This window comes from Peromyscus californicus, unplaced genomic scaffold, assembly GCF_007827085.1.
Source record: "Peromyscus californicus insignis strain IS unplaced genomic scaffold, ASM782708v3 Scaffold_3__1_contigs__length_106647218, whole genome shotgun sequence".
Lineage (NCBI taxonomy): Eukaryota > Metazoa > Chordata > Mammalia > Rodentia > Cricetidae > Peromyscus > Peromyscus californicus.
Genome location: NW_026294551.1, coordinates 61,826,666 through 61,843,552, shown reverse-complemented (window position 1 = coordinate 61,843,552; position 16,887 = coordinate 61,826,666). Strand labels below are relative to the sequence as shown.

The 16,887-nt window shown below is 45.6% G+C and overlaps 1 protein-coding gene across 1 annotated transcript in view; it reads right to left on the bottom strand.

Annotated features, from left to right (window-relative positions):
- Positions 1-4,883: 4,883 nt before the first annotated feature.
- The window catches only part of LOC128123389 (multidrug and toxin extrusion protein 2), a 45,090-nt gene continuing 33,086 nt past the window's right edge, over positions 4,884-16,887 (bottom strand). The window contains exons 11-17 of the mRNA XM_052759747.1: positions 12,892-13,000; positions 12,057-12,132; positions 10,580-10,649; positions 10,060-10,192; positions 7,237-7,331; positions 5,426-5,480; positions 4,884-5,172 (exon numbers count right to left, since the gene is read on the bottom strand). Coding sequence (XP_052615707.1) covers positions 4,937-5,172; positions 5,426-5,480; positions 7,237-7,331; positions 10,060-10,192; positions 10,580-10,649; positions 12,057-12,132; positions 12,892-13,000 — 774 coding nt within the window. The 3' untranslated portion in view covers positions 4,884-4,936. The remainder of the gene's footprint in view (positions 5,173-5,425; positions 5,481-7,236; positions 7,332-10,059; positions 10,193-10,579; positions 10,650-12,056; positions 12,133-12,891; positions 13,001-16,887) is intronic.

Here is a 16,887-nt window from a genome sequence, read left to right as displayed (position 1 = left end):
TCTTCACGTCCTGGAATATTCTGTGGGCTCCATATGACTTCTTTACTGCCCAGATGGGGCTTTGCATGGAGCGTTACAAGGAATAGTTTCAATAGCCTAGTGATCGAAGGTTATCATGAGACTGTGTTTCCATGCTGGGGTGACAGTGGGGCCATCGGTGAGTTTCCTGGAATGGAGATATCCAGACTGGGGAGAAGCTTGTTGGCTGATGTGGGGGCCTGTAGCAGAGATTGTGGGAGGTGGACAGCTAGCAGGCCCCAGACAGCTCATAGCGATTACAGAACAGGAGACTTAGTGTCATGGCTACCACAAGAGCCTCTGGAATCTCAAGAGGGTCCAGAGATACAGGAGCTTGTGCAGCCTCAGAACCCCGTCAGCTCTCAAGGTCTTCATTTGAATCCTCAGCGCCCAGCAACAAAGAGCTCGGGGCATTTGGTCATTTTCAGTTTGACTTGAACCTGAGGTCCTTGGATAAAGACTGGCCTCACAAGGGGCTTATACCTGCGCCTAACCTTGCCCTACAAGGTGGTGCCTGCCCTCACAAGGGGGTTAGGGGGGAACACCCGCCCTCACAAAGAGGGCGCATTCTTGCTCCTGGTGGGCCTCTGCTTTGCAGATTGGACAAGACCCTTGGGGGAGGGCTTTTAGTCGGGTGGTCTTGGATGCTCTTGGCTGAAATGTCCTAACTGACCATGGAACAGAGTCCTTGGAGCAGAGGCTGGGAGCTTGGGGTAGTTCCCTTAGATGAGCCCTGGCCATCACTAGGGGGAGCTCTAGGCTCTCCTGAGATGGCGGGAACAGGACAATTTTTTTTTTTTGCTACAGCTATTAATTGCACCTGCCTCTTTTTTAAAAAATGAAATAAAATAATGGTTTTATCAATTCTTTGAAAATTTCATACAGTGTATTTTGATCATATTCACACACACACACCCAACTCTTCACAGATAATTCTCTTGCCTCCCTACCCACCCAGCTCCACCTGACCCCTCGCCCTCCCTCCCTTCAAGTCCCGCTTATGTTGGTCAACTACTCCTGGTGTGAGGCCTGCCCTGGAGTGTGCTCCATATGGTAGATGTCACTCCACTGAAGAAAGATGCCTTCGCTTCTCCCAGCAGCAACCAAATGCTAACAGCTCCTCACTGGAGGTGGAACTTCGTGCCCGCCTCTCCTTCTTCAACCAGGGGTTTTATCTGGCTTGAGCTTGGGCATGCTTTCACAGACACTGTGCATTCATACCTGCTGCATCTGTCCTTTGGGTCTAGAAAACACCGTTTACTTGAAGTTATCCACCTCCGGCTCTGACAATAGTTCTGCTCCCTCTATTGTACAGATTCCTGAACCTTAGGAGAGGGACATCCCATTTAGGGCGTGGCCATCAGAAGTCCCTTGTAATTTGCATGTTGAGCAGTTGTGGGTCTCTGTGTTAATTGTCATACACTACATGAAGAAGCTTTTCTGATGAGGGGTGAGTGATGTCAAAATCTATGGGAATGGTTAGCAAGTCACTAGGAATTATGTTATCAACTATGTTCATTTAGCGGTAATAGTAGTAGGCTTTCTCCCTCTGGCCCATGACCTATCTAGCCACAAATCTGTGGCCTCATTGACAGTGTCAGATATGAGTTCTATCTTGTGGAGTGGGCTTTCAATCCAGTAAAAGATACGTGGTTGGTTATCCCTATGACCTCTGTGCTCCTACTGCACCAGTGGACAAATATGGCCAGGGCGTCCATTACTGGGGCTTCCTTTCTTCCTCCATTTTGGCACTTTTGGCCCCCAGAGTCCCCTAACTGTTACTAAAGATCTTGAAGACAATGTCTAATAAAGTAAGAAAGGCAGTCTGGGGTCCCTGGTCCAGTGTTTGAAACTTTTTTGTGTAATATCTAGAGAGGCCAAACATATAAAATGTAGAGTCAGGATGACTTGGCCCTCTGGACTCTCAAGGTTTAGATTAACTTACTTGTGTGTGAGCTCAGCTAGCCTACATTGAAAGTAGGTAGGGTGTGTGGAAGCTCCCTGCATTATTTCCTATAACTATGACAGTTAGTACATTTGGTAATGGCCTTTTTCATTGCCTCTAGTAGACAGACACTCCTATGGCCTCAATGAATCCTTCCTCCTTCATTCTCTACTTGGGTGGGCTGATGTGACCAATGGGATTCCATAGAGGGCACAGTAGTGGAGCCTGACTAGGCTGTATTTGCATTACGAGACTGAATCTCATTTGCCCAGGAGTGTAAGACATCGAAGAACAGACGTAGAACTTTTCCTGATGCATGCAGCAGGTGGCCAGGAATGACACACGTCTTACCAGCCTAGGCCAAAGCCACAGTGAACCCTTTGGAATCCTCTGGGGTAGGTAGAAGAGTTCTTAAACAATCCGTTTGGATTCTATATAGGATTGGAGAGATGTGGGGAGAAGGATCATACTGAGGTCTTTATCAGCCACCTCTTGAAGGGGAAAGATGTTTTCTCAGGGGAGGGGATTGCAGGTGCGTCTTCTCTGAGCTCCCTATATAAGTGAGTGGTGATGAGAGTTTGTCTAGTTAGGGAGGGGAATGGTTAGGGAAAGCTCTGTGGATGGAGATGAGAGAAGGGGGGGAGGAAGGAAGAGGAGGAGAGATCTGACAGAAGACACGAGCAGAGTTAAGTGAAGCCATGGCTGGTCTTGGAAAAGCTGGAGGCTGAGTGGGGCCTCATGTGAAGGAGGCACTATCAAAACTGGCCTCTGGGGCTGAGGTCACCAACCATAAAATTATTTTCACTGAGACTTCATAACTGTAATTTTGCTACTGTTATGAATTGTAATGTCAATATCTGATATGCAGGTTATCATATGCAACCCCAAAAGGGTTGTGACTCACAGGTTGAGAACTGCTGATCTAGGAGAAAAATGATCACATGCATTCTGGCTACAAGCCTGATTCATTGCCATGTTGATAGCTAAATGTGAAAGGAATGTTATCTCTACATTGACAGAATTCACAGTGCATGCTGGGGTTCTCGACTCTCCACTGGCAAGCTCTGGAGAGTGGGCCCTTTTATTTCCCACGTCCCCATAGTTTCCCCTATCTGTCCTGCTGCAGTTCCCCTAAAACTTACAGAACCACAGTATAACTCACCAATTCCACTCCCCAGTATATATTCAAAAGGAGTGGGACAGGTGTGTATCCAAAGACCCTGTACATGAATGATCACACCAGCGCTACTCACACCAGTTGAGAGGGAAGCAGCCTAGATGTATCTATCACTCAGTCAGGAAAGGGAGGAAGGTCCAGATGGGTGTGGCTCTGGGGATGAACCATTAATATCAAGCTGAAGAAACAGACTCAAAGGGTCAGATGTGGTCCTTCAAAACCCCAGAGATAAATCCAGACACAGAAAACAGGCTAGTGTTTGCCTGGGGCCGGGAGAAAGAAACTTGAATGCCAACTTGATAAACGGGGGTTTCTTTGGGGGCTGATGAAATGCTTTGCAACTAGGCAAGAGTTATGACTGCACACTTGGCTGAAAGCCGCTGAGACCCACACTTACAAATGGTGCATTTTATGTGGTCTAAATTTACCTCAAAATATCTTATCCTATAGCGTCCTGTTCTGTGATGCAGTTATAATATTTTCTATTGTGTCTTTGAGGTTCTAAGTTTTTATCCTTATAAACTCAGTATTTATTATGGGTTTCTACATCAGCTTTTCAGAGAGTTGATGATCGTAGGTTGTTTTCTCATCCTCAAGACAGCGAATCAAATAAGCAAAGTGTTCACTGAGGACTGTGTGTTAAAGGCTTAGACCCCAGTGCAGCGCTAGTGGGAGGCTGTGGGACCTTTAAGAGGTGGGGCCAAGCGGGAGGATGTCCAGTCATTGGAAGCTTGGCCATGAATGGGATAGTGAGAGCCCAGCCTCTTTCCTTTTCTTTGACTCCAGGTCATGAAGGGAGCCTCTCTGCTCCATCACAGGCTCCCCCAGACAACACAGGCAGCTGACCACAGGATGAAGCTTCCAAAACACATTAAATGTTTTCTCTGTATCTACTGATCACACCTGGTTTATGGTATAGTCATGGACACTGACTAACACTGCAGAGCTTTGTTCTCCACTATGGGCAACAGGAGCTTTGTGTTGGGGAATGCCTGGTACTCTTTTGTTATTTTAGTATATACTTTTAAAAAATTATCTTAGATTTGACCAAATTTTCTAGATTAAGCAATAAAAACGTCCTTCCTGGAAAGTGAAACCAAATCAAAGCATTGTGGAATCGAGGAACAACAACAAAATCCATCTCTTTTCTAATTACTTTGAAAATGTGTTTAAAAGTAACAACTAAAAGTTACCATTTATAATAACATCATGGCCCCAAATAGTTGCAGCACATATTTTAAATCTTGGGTATTTATTTTATAAGTGCTTTTGTGGCACAATACATAGACAGAGGTAGAAGAGGTACCTGATATTCACTCACTGTGAGGATTCAGCAGCAGAGGATGCATGGAAGAGTAAAGCACATTTACAGTACGGAAAAATCAAACTGACGTATTTGGAAACCATGATAAAGTGAAAGGCTTTCTTAAAAGCGGAGCTTCTGGGGGCTTGGGAGTACTCAATATTAGAGCACTTGCCTAGCATGTGCTGAGGCTTGTGGATTCTCCAGCACACCCCAAATTTGGATAGCCATTCATTCATTTGTTCATCCCACACACACACACACACACACACACATATCCTAGTGTTGAACAACACACAAGGGCCTTGCTCACACTAGGCAAGCATACTGCATCTTTCTTGACCTGCAGTACAATGGGGTGGGGTCTCAGTGCTCACTGGCAGCATTGCTACCCACAGTTAAGAGAAACTTCTGTTCCACTAATAAGCTCATGTCCACGTTCAGGACATGGCACACAATTATCACCAGTCCACAGGCTGGTGGGAATCCCATCTTAGCCACGGTCACTGAGAACTCGCACTACAATTCCCACTATGAGGACAGCAATAGAAAGAGTCAGAGCCATCCCACGATAGATGATCAGCTGTCTCCCAGTCAAGACCTCTCCGACGGTGGGCACTGCGTGCTGGCTGCTTTCTTCTACTACCAGCTGGCCAGTCTGGCTCTCCGGTCTGATGATGTCGGGCAAAATCACTCCATCAACAACTTCTCTTTCCAAGATGGGCAGATCTGTTTGAAGACAGCGGTGGAACATTCATTTTGTCACTGTGGTATTAAAAAATGATCTTCAATTGTCAGTTAGTGTACATGACATTACATAATAAACATTTAACAGGAGCATTCAGAGCTGGTCTGGCAAATTATGGCGGAGACAGATGTTATTGTCACGAGAGCAGGAGCTCATAAACTCAACCTCTCTGGACAACTGAGCTTCAGACTTTATAAAAGGAGAAGTAGAACTATAAAGAGAGTGGACCATTACCTGCTGGGATGGGTATTATCTCCTTGTTGCTTTTTAGCCCAGCTCGAACTTGTGCCTAAAAACAAGGCCACATGAGTAAATGAGGAAGAAATCAAGTCAAGCTGTAGCTCTCTGTTAAAGCTTCGATTTAAAGCTAGTGCTAAAAGGCTGTAATATCAGAAGCAGCCTTTCTTGGTCATGAAAATGTCACGTGACAACACCAGAAAATGGCTGATCTCCCAATGCTCCACTGACAGCAGTAACAGAAAAGCTGAGGGTTTAACATGTTTGCACTTATGCCTTTAGTGTCTCCAAATTTGAATAAAAGGACAAAATCTAAAGGTAAATGACATCACCATCTAAAAGCTAGTTTACTGACCAAGTGAATATCAATTTTTTTCCAATTATGTGTATGGGTGTTTTTGCTTGCATGTCTGTGGGCCATGTCATGCAGTTTCCATGGAGGCCAGAAGAGGGCATTAGATCCCCTGGAACTGGAGTTACAGGCAGTTGCAAGCTACCTTGTGGGTGCTGGGAGACAAAGAGGGATTCTCTGGAAGAACAATCAGTTCTCTTTACTGAGTAACCATCTCTCCAGGCCCCAAGTCAACAGTCTGTATATTCTATTCCCTCAACAAATCAACATGAACTTAAGAAACACACAAAACATGTCCATTAGGCAAAGGCAAAGGGGTCAGAAATCTAAAGGGTGACAGCCAGAATCCCTGAACACCCCCCTCCTTATTAAGGGTTCTTCCTCCTGGCCACCCATCTGTCTTACATTGGGCCTCACCACAGTGAGATGAGCACAGTCTCTGCTCACACACTCACATGGGTCACCACCCCTGCCCACATGTCCCACAAATCACAAATATTTAACACATTACTTTTTCGTAAGGACAGATCAATAAAAAGTTCAATCGAAGCCTTAAAAAGAGCTAATCAGAAAGCCAGGCGTGGTGGCACACGCCTTTAATCCCAGCACTCGGGAGGCAGAGGCAGGCGGATCTCTGTGAGTTCGAGGCCAGCCTGGTCTCCAAAGCGAGTTCCAGGAAAGGCGCAAAGCTACGCAGAGAAACCCTGTCTCGGAAAAAAAAAAAAAAAAAAGAGCTAATCAGTATAAACAGGAAACTATTTTTCTAACTTTATTTACAGAAAAACAAAAATATATTGAGGCCAATTTCTGTTTCCTTTTCTGGCTAAGAGGAACCGTCTCTCTGTCTCTCCCTTCAGCTCCCCACATAGTCAGTATGGTTCATGATATGTTGTCTGTCTCGAAACTGGTGGGATTTTATTTGTCATTTCACCAAGAAAGATGCCTTGTCAACCATGGGATCAAGTGCCTCGTCAACCATGGGATCAAGTGCCTCGTCAACCATGGGATCCAATGCCTCGTCAACCATGGGATCCAGTGCCTCGTCAACCATGGGATCCAATGCCTCGTCAACCATGGGATCCAGTGCCTCGTCAACCATGGGATCCAGTGCCTCGTCAGCCATGGGATCCAGTGCCTCGTCAGCCATGGGATCCAGTGCCTCGTCAACCATGGGATCCAGTGCCTCGTCAACCATGGGATCCAGTGCCTCGTCAACCATGGGATCCAGTGCCTTTTCAGTCATGGGATCCAGTGCCTTGTCAGCCATGGGATCAAGTGCCTTGTCAACCATGGGATCAAGTGCCTTGTCAACCATGGGATCAAGTGCCTTGTCAACCATGGGATCAAGTGCCTTGTCAGCCATGGGATCAAGTGCCTTGTCAACCATGGGATCAAGTGCCTTGTCAACCATGGGATCAAGTATTGATGTGTTTTAAAATGACACGGAGACTGTTACCTGCTCTGCGACACTATTCCAGTCTGTCCTCATGATGTAGATTAAATATGAGAGGGCCTGGGAGAAAACACAGACTACCAGTCCGGACCAGAGGCCTGTGGGCACAAAATGAACATCAGGGCCATCAATTCCGTTCCCATGATCATTAAAATCCTCCCTTGATAACTCATACTCAGTGGAGCAAACTTTCAATTAAATTAACTTCTCAAAAATTTTAGATAAACGTGAAGCAGAGAAGACTGAAGTCTGTCACCAAGCTATTAGAGATGCTGAAGGACAGATGATGAGCAAAGAAACAAACTGGAAATTTAAAAAGTAGTGGGTGTGTGGCAGGCACTCTCTGGTCATTAATGATGACCTGCAGTGCAGTCCGAATGAGTGGCCAGGTGTCTTCTGAGATGGAGACCTGAACCAGTCTAGGGAAGGTCCAGGCCTGAAGTACAGACTAAAGCAGGAAGAGCATGCTACAGGAAGATGCCAGCTTGGGAGCCCCTTGAGCAGAGAGGCCAGGTAGGAAGTGACAATGTTGGAGAAGACCACGGAGGACATGCAAGCCACAGAAAAGTCCAGGAGTTTCTATTTATCCATGGTAATGAGGACTCACGAATGGGTTTCAGACTGGTGTATGCATGGATGGATGTGAGATATGGGTTTTTAAAGCTTGCTTTGAGCCGGGCGGTGGTGGCTCACGCCTTTAATCCCAGCACTCGGGAGGCAGAGGCAGGCGGATCTCTGTGAGTTCCAGGCCAGCCTGGACTACAGAGTGAGTTCCAGGAAAGGCGCAAAGCTACACAGAGAAACCCTGTCTCGAAAAACCAAAAAAAAAAAAAGCTTGCTTTGAAACCAGGCATGGTGGTTCATGCCTACAATCCCAGCGTTCAAGAGGCTGAAGCAGGAAGATATCAAGGCTATCCCAGGATTCATAGTTAGTTTCAAGTCAGTCTGGAATAAAGAGTGAGAGTATGGAGGAGGAGGAGGAGGAGGAGGAGGAGGAGGAGGAGGAGGAGGAGGAGGAGGAGGAGGAGAAGGAAGGAAGGAAGGAAGGAAGGAAGGAAGGAAGGAAGGAAGGAAAGAAGGAAGGAAGGAAGGAAGGAGGAAGGCAGGCAGTGAAGAGGGAGCCTTTCAAATGCCCCCTCCCAGAGGCAGTGGAGAGGCAGCACATAGTCATCTTCTCTGCCAGCTGTAATTTTGAGTTTTGCAAAGAAATGGGAGAAAATAAAATTTGCTACATGATAAAAATGTGCTGGTTCGACAGAATAGGAAGAATGATTTCCGCACATATTGAGGCAGTCATGCAGTTCTCTAATTAGACTTTAAAAAACAGTTCTGAGGATGTAGCCCAGAGCATCATGCATGGGAGGCATCCCCAGATCCACCTGCACTATTTTTAGTTTGAAATAAAATTCATTGCTACTAAAAGAAATGTATAGAAAATAAAAATGTGAATATATACATAAAACACATACAACTTTTAAATTACTTTGCACAATTCTAAACATTTTGAACCTCAATAAAACATTTCTAATAATTATATGGTTTATTCATGCTGACACAATAAAAAGTCCAAACAGAACTGATGGCTCTCAGATGCATAAACTTCTTTAAAAATCCGAGGTTAAAACAGCTTCATGGGAGAATTCCACAAAATGCTTACAAAAATAGATAAATCTTATTTAACTTGCATTGGGGAATACAAAACTTATGTTATGAAGTAAGCATTGTGTATAAGTAATGTTATTAATAGTATGCTCTGACAAGGGCTGAGGCTGTCTCAGGAGCAGAATGCTTGCCTAGCTCATGCAAGGCCATGGGCTCAGGCATGCACACCCAACAAAAATACACACAAAAAAAGAAAACTACCGTGAATTGCAAAATTCATATAAAGAGTAATTTAAAAGTCTAGCAGTTCAATTAGTACATCATAATCAGGATGGTTATAAGGAGGACAGTATCCTCCACCTTCCTATTTGACCTAAGGCTAAAAATTACAGAATTGTTTAAACAGGCACCAAAACAGCATTTGTCAAATTCTCAGACATTTTTGTTATAAGCATTCCATAAAACAGATTCCACAGTCAATTCTTTTAAATTTTAATTTATTATTTGTATATGTGTAATTATGTATGATTGTGTGTGCATAATTGTGTGTGATTATGTGTACATATAATTGTGTGTATATGGTTGTATGTTTATGATTATGTTCAAACAGTGGTGTATGCTTGTGTGCATGTATGACTGTATATGTATGATTTTGTGTGTATCAGTGTGCATGTAATTATGGTTGTATATAATTGTGCATGTATGATTGTGTGTGTATATGGTTATGTGCACACATATAGTATATATGATTGTGTGTGTATGTGACCATATATGATGGATATGGGTTACGATGTACATGTGAGAGTGTGGGCACATGTACCATGATGTCAGATGACAACTTCTAGGAGTTAGTTCTCTCCTTTCACAGTGGATTGAACGAGGGACTGAACAAGGTCATGAGCTCATGGCAAGTGCTTCTACCCACTGAATCACCTCACCAGCCCTCCACAGACACTTCTTAAACATGATTTAAAGCCATATGCACACGTGCACACTGCAGGCCCGAATCCATCATGCCCTTTAGTGGAGAAACACTAGGAGCATCCTGAAGTCATGAAAACCAGTCACTCCACGGTCACGGCTGGGCTCACTCCTGCGGCAGCAGGCAGCATGCAGGAACGCCTCCCTGTCCACAGAACAACTTTCCACCTGCTTTACCCCTCAGGTGACTAATTTTACTACATCAGTGAGATCGGGTGGGTCACTAAGGAAGCAGACACATACCTATTATCCCAAGTTTAGCAGCAAACATCAGAGACACTCCGATAGGAAAACCAAACCCGTAGTAACCAATGGCGTTCAGGATAGCGCCTATCTTTTGTTTTCCGGTACCTCTCAGGACCCCGCCACAGGTGCCCTGCGGGGAGGAAGCCAACAGTAAGAAGAGCAGAACAACAATGACCTTAAGTCACGCCACAAACAGCAGTTGTTCGTACTAAGAATAAGCCTCCAGGGATGGCTCTGGAATGTAGCCAAAGGGTCTTTAAACATCCGCAGGTCTACAGAAGACCAGCCCAGGAGAGACCCTCTAGTGGTCAGAGTTAGCTCACCACTACCCAACCTGCCTGGACGTATCCAGCAGTCACCATGCCGATTGGCCGGCACATCACTCTAGACACTCAGATGAGAGCCAGGCAAGGACCCTTGACGGACACGCACGTATTAAATCACAGACATGCAACTTTCAGATAAATAAGCTGGGAACGTTTTCAACACATATAGAGTGAAATCACTGAATACTTACCGCAAGCGCATCAAACAGATGAAATGGAGCAAAAATGGGCATCACTTGGCTCACAAGGGAAATTATGTCCCTGTTCAGGAGGAGGACAGTAGTCAGTGGCTTAGACACATCTGGGTCAGTAAGATGGCTCTGCGGACAAAGGTGCTTTCGGCTAAGCCTGATGACCTGAGTTCCATGCCCAGGATTCACATGGTAAAAGAGGAATCAACACCCATAAGTTGCCTGCTGACTGTAACACGAATCTTAAAAGGTCTTATTAATAAAAACAAACCCGGGAGCCAGGTATTGGGGTGAACGCTGAAAGATCAGAGAAACAGAACAAGCCACAGCTATCTCACCCCGCCAATTCCTCAGCTGATCCTGTTTCTTCAGACTGGAAGCCTCTGTGTCCTCATCTAAATGGATCTCAGGTGAACTGCTACTCAAAAGCCTAAAAGCTTAACCAGCTCTAGTTCCTGGTTTTCCCACCTTATATACCTTTCTGTTTTCTGCCATCACTTCCTGGGATTAAAGGCATGAGTCACCATGCCTGGCTGTTTCCAGTGTGGCTTTGAACTCACAGAGATCCGGATGTATCTCTGCCTTCGGAATACTAGGATTAAAGGCATGTGTGCCACCATTTTCTGACCTCTATGTCTATCTAGTGGCTGTCCTGTCCTCTGACCCCAGATAAGTTTATTAGGATGCACAATATATTGGGGCATACAATATATCACCACAGCTGACCTCCCCACATGTACTATGGCATGCACATTTATGAGAATGTGTGCATGTCCACACATACACACTAATTTTTTTTAAATCACAAGCCTAACAATTTAGTGCAAACATTACATTTTAAGTATATGATAAAACCATACTAATTCTAATTGTATTAATATATAGTTTCTGACACTATAAAGGATTTTTTCTTCTTTTAAAAAGATAAAACTTAAACTCACTAAGTTGTACAAGGCAAGCTGGCCTTGAACTTGTGATCTTCCTGTCCTTGCTTCCTGAGTAACTGCAATTACAGGTCTATTCCACCAGGCCAGGCTGATAATGGTTTATTTTACTCAACGGACAATTTCTTATACATAAATAATTATGTAATTATTGTTACAGAAAACACAATAGAAGTATAAGATTCAGTCTATGACTTTTGCAAACACAGCCTCGAATGAGGAGATGGCCACCATTCCTATAAGGTGTGCTGTCCTGTAAGGTGCCTGTCTGGGGATGAGACTAGCCTATATGCTTTCTTCTGTTTCTCAGAGCAAAACTGCACTCAATTTCTGATGAATGGCGTGGGTACTGGAAGACGGGGGTGATTTGCACGGGCTGGCATCATTCACCCTTACTTCTCATCTGTGCCCGCCTCTCCTTCCTGGCTGTGCTACCAGCCTTCCTGTGAAGTGAAGGGCAATGCCCCCTCATAACCAGAAGAATGCAGTGAAGAAATCCTAAGAGCAAAGACGGTTTCTGGACATCCACCTACTTGTCGTTGGTGAATATGTAGGCAACCACGTCCTTCAAGGCTGCCAGCAGAATTCCCACCAGGAGCGCACAGACACCTGGGAAATACAGAAGGAGTCACAGGAAACCACAGTTCTCCTGAATGTGACAAAGCTTCCCATGGGAGATTTGCATGAGTCATCTGAGAAACGTAAGGATGCAGCTGGGTGCAAGGACATGCACCTGCAGACCCAGCTATGTGGGAAGTTGAGGCAGGAGGATTGCTGAAATTTGTGACCTGGGCATTCAAAACCAGCCTGGGCAATGTGGTGAAACCGTATCACAAAATCAGTGCTACAGTGTAAATAGTAATTCTTTTTTACTCTATAAGAAAAAGTCAACTAAGATCTGTCTTAGATTCCTTCTAAGGGAGTCTGTTCCCCAAAGTAGAACCCTCAGGAACATGAGGATTACATTTTGAATGTTTCTGTCCCTCTGGTACTCAGGGTGAAATTTCACTCCCAACGCAGAAGGGAAGTGACTGGATCACCAGGGCGGTGCTGCCAGGCATGTCGGGGAGGGGGATGTTCTAAAAGGGCCTGACTGGGGACCCCCCACCTTTTCCACTTCCTTCTCTTCCATCACAAGAGTTCACATGGTTCCTCCCTTCAAGACAATCCAACATGAAGCAGATCTTGGAAGCTGAGAGCTGACTTCACCAGATAACCAACCTGGTGGTACCTAGATCCAGGGCTTGATCAGCCCTAAAAGCTGTGAGAAATAAGCTTTCCTCTTAACAAATTTACCCATCTCGGATAAGCACAAACCAGCTCAGACAATACGCTAAATTCAGTATGGATGCCACAGATATTGCTCACCAGCACACAGAAGAACTGTGGTACAGGAACATCGGGCCTGCTCAGCATTCCCTGCCCCCAGGGCATTGCCTACTCGGACACTGGCAGCCACACCGAAGCCAAAGGGCACCTGGGGGTGAGCAATCATAGAAACCGGAATGTTAAAGCAGTAGGATCCGACCACGTGGAGACTTCAGACAGACTTTACAATCTAGGTTCGAGAGAGAGTTCTTACTACATCCGAGCCGTGTGGCTAGAAACAGATGCCCCAACTGCCTTGAAACCCGATTTCTTCACTAGTAAGTGGGACAGTGCACCCCATAGAGCCTTAATCCAAGCAAGCCAGAGCAGAGCTGGATTCGGTGGGGGTTAGGGGTGGGGTGGGTGTGGGCTAGGGGGACTTCCATTACTAGCAAACACATAAACACTATCATAACTTAGTTTAAAATACAACCTACAAGGTCAGATTTAAGGTATATTTATCTATATACAATAGGTAAATAATTTCTAAAAGTTGAAGGAACTACGTGAAAACCACCTAGAACTTTTACTGCAGGATTCAGTGAAGGCTGGTGAAAGTGAACTCCTTAACTTCCTGACAGTGGGATAGACAAAACAGAACTGTCAACGTGATGAGATCTAGAGCAACCTGGGAAACCAGATTCTGAGCATGCCTGTGGGGAAAAGATCTATCTACCGTGAGTGGCACCATTCCTTAGACTGGGTCCCTGGACTGTGTAAAAAGGAGAAAGTTTTGGGCTGAGTGTGGTGGCACACGCTTTTAAGCCCATCACTTGGGAGGCAGAGGCAGGCGGATCTCTGTGAGTTGGAGGCCAGCCTGGTCTACAGAGTGAGTTCCAGGCCAGTGCAGGCAACATAAGACCTGTCTCAAAAATAAAGGAATGGAGGGAAAAAGGAGGGGAGGAGGGAGGCAGGGAGAGAAGGAGGGAGGGAGGAGTTGAGCACATGCGTTCATCACTGTATACTTCTCAACTGTAGTGTGGCCAGCTTCCTCAAGCTCCTGCCCTTGGGACTTCTCTGCCATGATGGACTGTACCCTGAAACAAAAACTGTAGCCAAATTCATTCTTTCTCCCTTAGGTTGCTTTTGTTGGGGTATTCTATCACAGCAACTAGACTCCCTTCAACTTGAATTACCGAAGTTTGATTTTTTAATTCTTGGTTATAGAAACCCCAAGCTCTGTTTCTGTACTTCTTCCTCCTCTTCCTCTTCTTCTCCATGTTTTTTGCTGTTCTTGTTTGAGACAGGGTTTCTCTGTGTAGCCCCGACTGTCCTGAACCTCTCTCTGTAGACCAGGCTGTCCTCGAACTCACAGAGATCTGCCTGCCTCTGCCTCCCGAATGCCGGGATTAAAGGCGTGCACCACCACCTGGCGGTTTCTGTGCTTCTTAAACAGACCATCAGCGAATCTTCAGCGTCACCTCTGAATTCTAAATTATCATCTCATGACCTGGTGCTGCCCTTCAACTCTGTGGGTAGCACTGGCTACACAGACAGCTTTCGTTTGGGCCACGTCTGCTTTGATAATTTACATGCCAGCTCTCACATCTCATCTCTACTGGAAGCACCGTCTCTTGGCAGCTGTCTAGTTTCTTATCATTTTGAAAATTAAGTTGAGTTAATAGAATTATATATTAATTTTTAAGATTACTAACTTTAAAATGGAGTGGGGGCGATGGCTTAGCAGGTGAGTTCAAATCCCCAGCACCCATGTCAAAAGCTAAGTCATGACCGTACAAGCCTGTAACCCCAGCACTGCAGGACAGGGAAAGGGACGGGAGGGTCGCTGCAGCTTGCTGGCCACGGGCCACCAGTTTAGCCCCAGGTTTAGGGGGAGGCCCTGTCTCAAGACAGAGAGTGAAAGAGTGGGACACCTGACATTCTCCCTGGCCTTCATGTGTTTGCACCTGCACACATGTACACATAGGTCATACACACACACACACACACACACACACACACACATACACACACACACACTTTTAAAAATAGGCCTGGCTGCACAGGAATATGTAGGATTTGTGCCCAAGTCTGCATAACCATCTTTTAGTTGGAGACAAATGAGCAACATGAAAAGTTCACAAGGAAACACATTCTCTTGTTCAAGTGATTTGTGCTAACACAGGGTGAAATTTAAAAATAAAAATAAAAAACAAGCTTCAGGCTAAATGGAATAAAATATTTATAAATACATATTGGATATTTTAAGAAGCAGATGAATATCCAGCTCATGTAGCTCCCTCCTCCCCCTAAATACAACTAGTAGGGTGTGCACTTGCACACCTCACTAACACTGAGCCAGTAGAGTGTGCACCTGCACACCTCACTAACACTAGGCTAGTAGTGTGCACCTGCATGCCTCACTAACACTAGGCTAGTAATGTGCACCTGCACACCTCACTAACACTAGGCTAGTAGTGTGCACCTGCACACCTCACTAACACTGAGCTAGTAGAGTGTGTACCTATGTATCTCAGTAATACTGAGCAAGAGTACCCAGCCTTGGACCAGGACAGCAGGTACCAGTAACACACTCAGGGAAAAACTGTGAGAAACCACAGTGTTGTGGAATATTAGTTTAACATTCATTTATGCTGTGGAATATTTAATGATGCAAAGATGTGTTGCATTTGTTTAACCTGTAAAGCTGTGTTACTTTGCTGTCTAAAACACCTGATTGGTGTAATAAAGAGCTGAATGGCTAATAGCTAGGCAGGAAGAGGAATGGTGGGGCTGCCAGGCGGAGAGAGTAAATAGGAGGAGAACTCTAGGCTCAAGAGAGAAGAGCTAGGAGGGAGAAAAGGAGGAGAGGAGGACGCCAGGGGCCCGCCATCCAGCTACAGAGTAAGAGAGGAAGAAAGATGTATAGAATAAAGAAAGGTAAAAATCCCAGAGGACATAGAAGAAGAGAAATGGGTTAATTTCAGTTAGAAAAGCTGGCTAGAAACAAGCCAAGCTAAGGCCAGGCATTCATTAGTAAGAATAAGTCTCCATGTATTTATTTGGGGGCTGGGTGGCAGGCCCCCAAGGAGTAAAAGAAAAGAAAAGAAAAGAAAAAAAGATCAACTACACCACAGACCAGAAGATACACAGGAGAAGGCTGAACTATGCTCCTCCTTCTCAGCAGCATCTGGTGTCTGGGAGCGACAAGCGGACAAGTGGCAGTGAGGCAGGAGGCGCAGTATCCAGAGATGCTGCCCAGGCACAGGTGGGCCCCCTCCCACTGCATACAGGCTAGCAGAGAAGCCAGCCCTTCCTTTGTTGCGGTGGGTAGGGTAGGCTGGAGTGAGGAGGCTGGGCTGCATCTCACTCACAAGGCTGACAGTTCCCAACTTTACACCAGGCTCCCCAGGGCCATTCCCAGGAAGGTCACTGGAGAAAAATCTCCAAGTAGACTAGGAACGCCATGTTGGCTGCTATGTATTTCCTTCCCTTCCCTTCCCTTCCCTTCCCTTCCCTTCCCTTCCCTTCCCTTCCCTTCCCTTCCCTTCCCTTCCCCCTCCCTCCCTCTCTCCCTTCCTACCCTCCTTCCTTCTTCCTTCCAACACAAAGTCTCCCTATGTAACCTAGGCTGCCCTCAATTCACAATCCTTCTGCCTCAGCCTCTTCAGTGATGGAATTGCTCAGCCATGTGCCCCCACACCCAGGCTTCTTTGCCTTACTGATCAATATAAGTATACATGGACCAGTCCATACATCACCAGAGTTCTGAGGAAAGCTGAGCACGAATCCTCCACAAAGGGGTAGCAGTAAGAAAAGGCCACCTGATCTCAGCAGAAACACAGCAGATGGCTCAGGGAACAGAAAAGAGCATTTAAGGGTTTGGTTCGGTGTCCTCGGTGATAGCTGAAGATGCTGTACCAACATGAAGGGGTGGAATGAGGGAGGAGACGTGTTCTCTAAAGGCAGCCGTTGACAGATGATAATCAGAGTGACAAAGACATTACTATTTATTTAGTGGGGGTGGGTGGGTTGTATGTGCACACACTATTATTT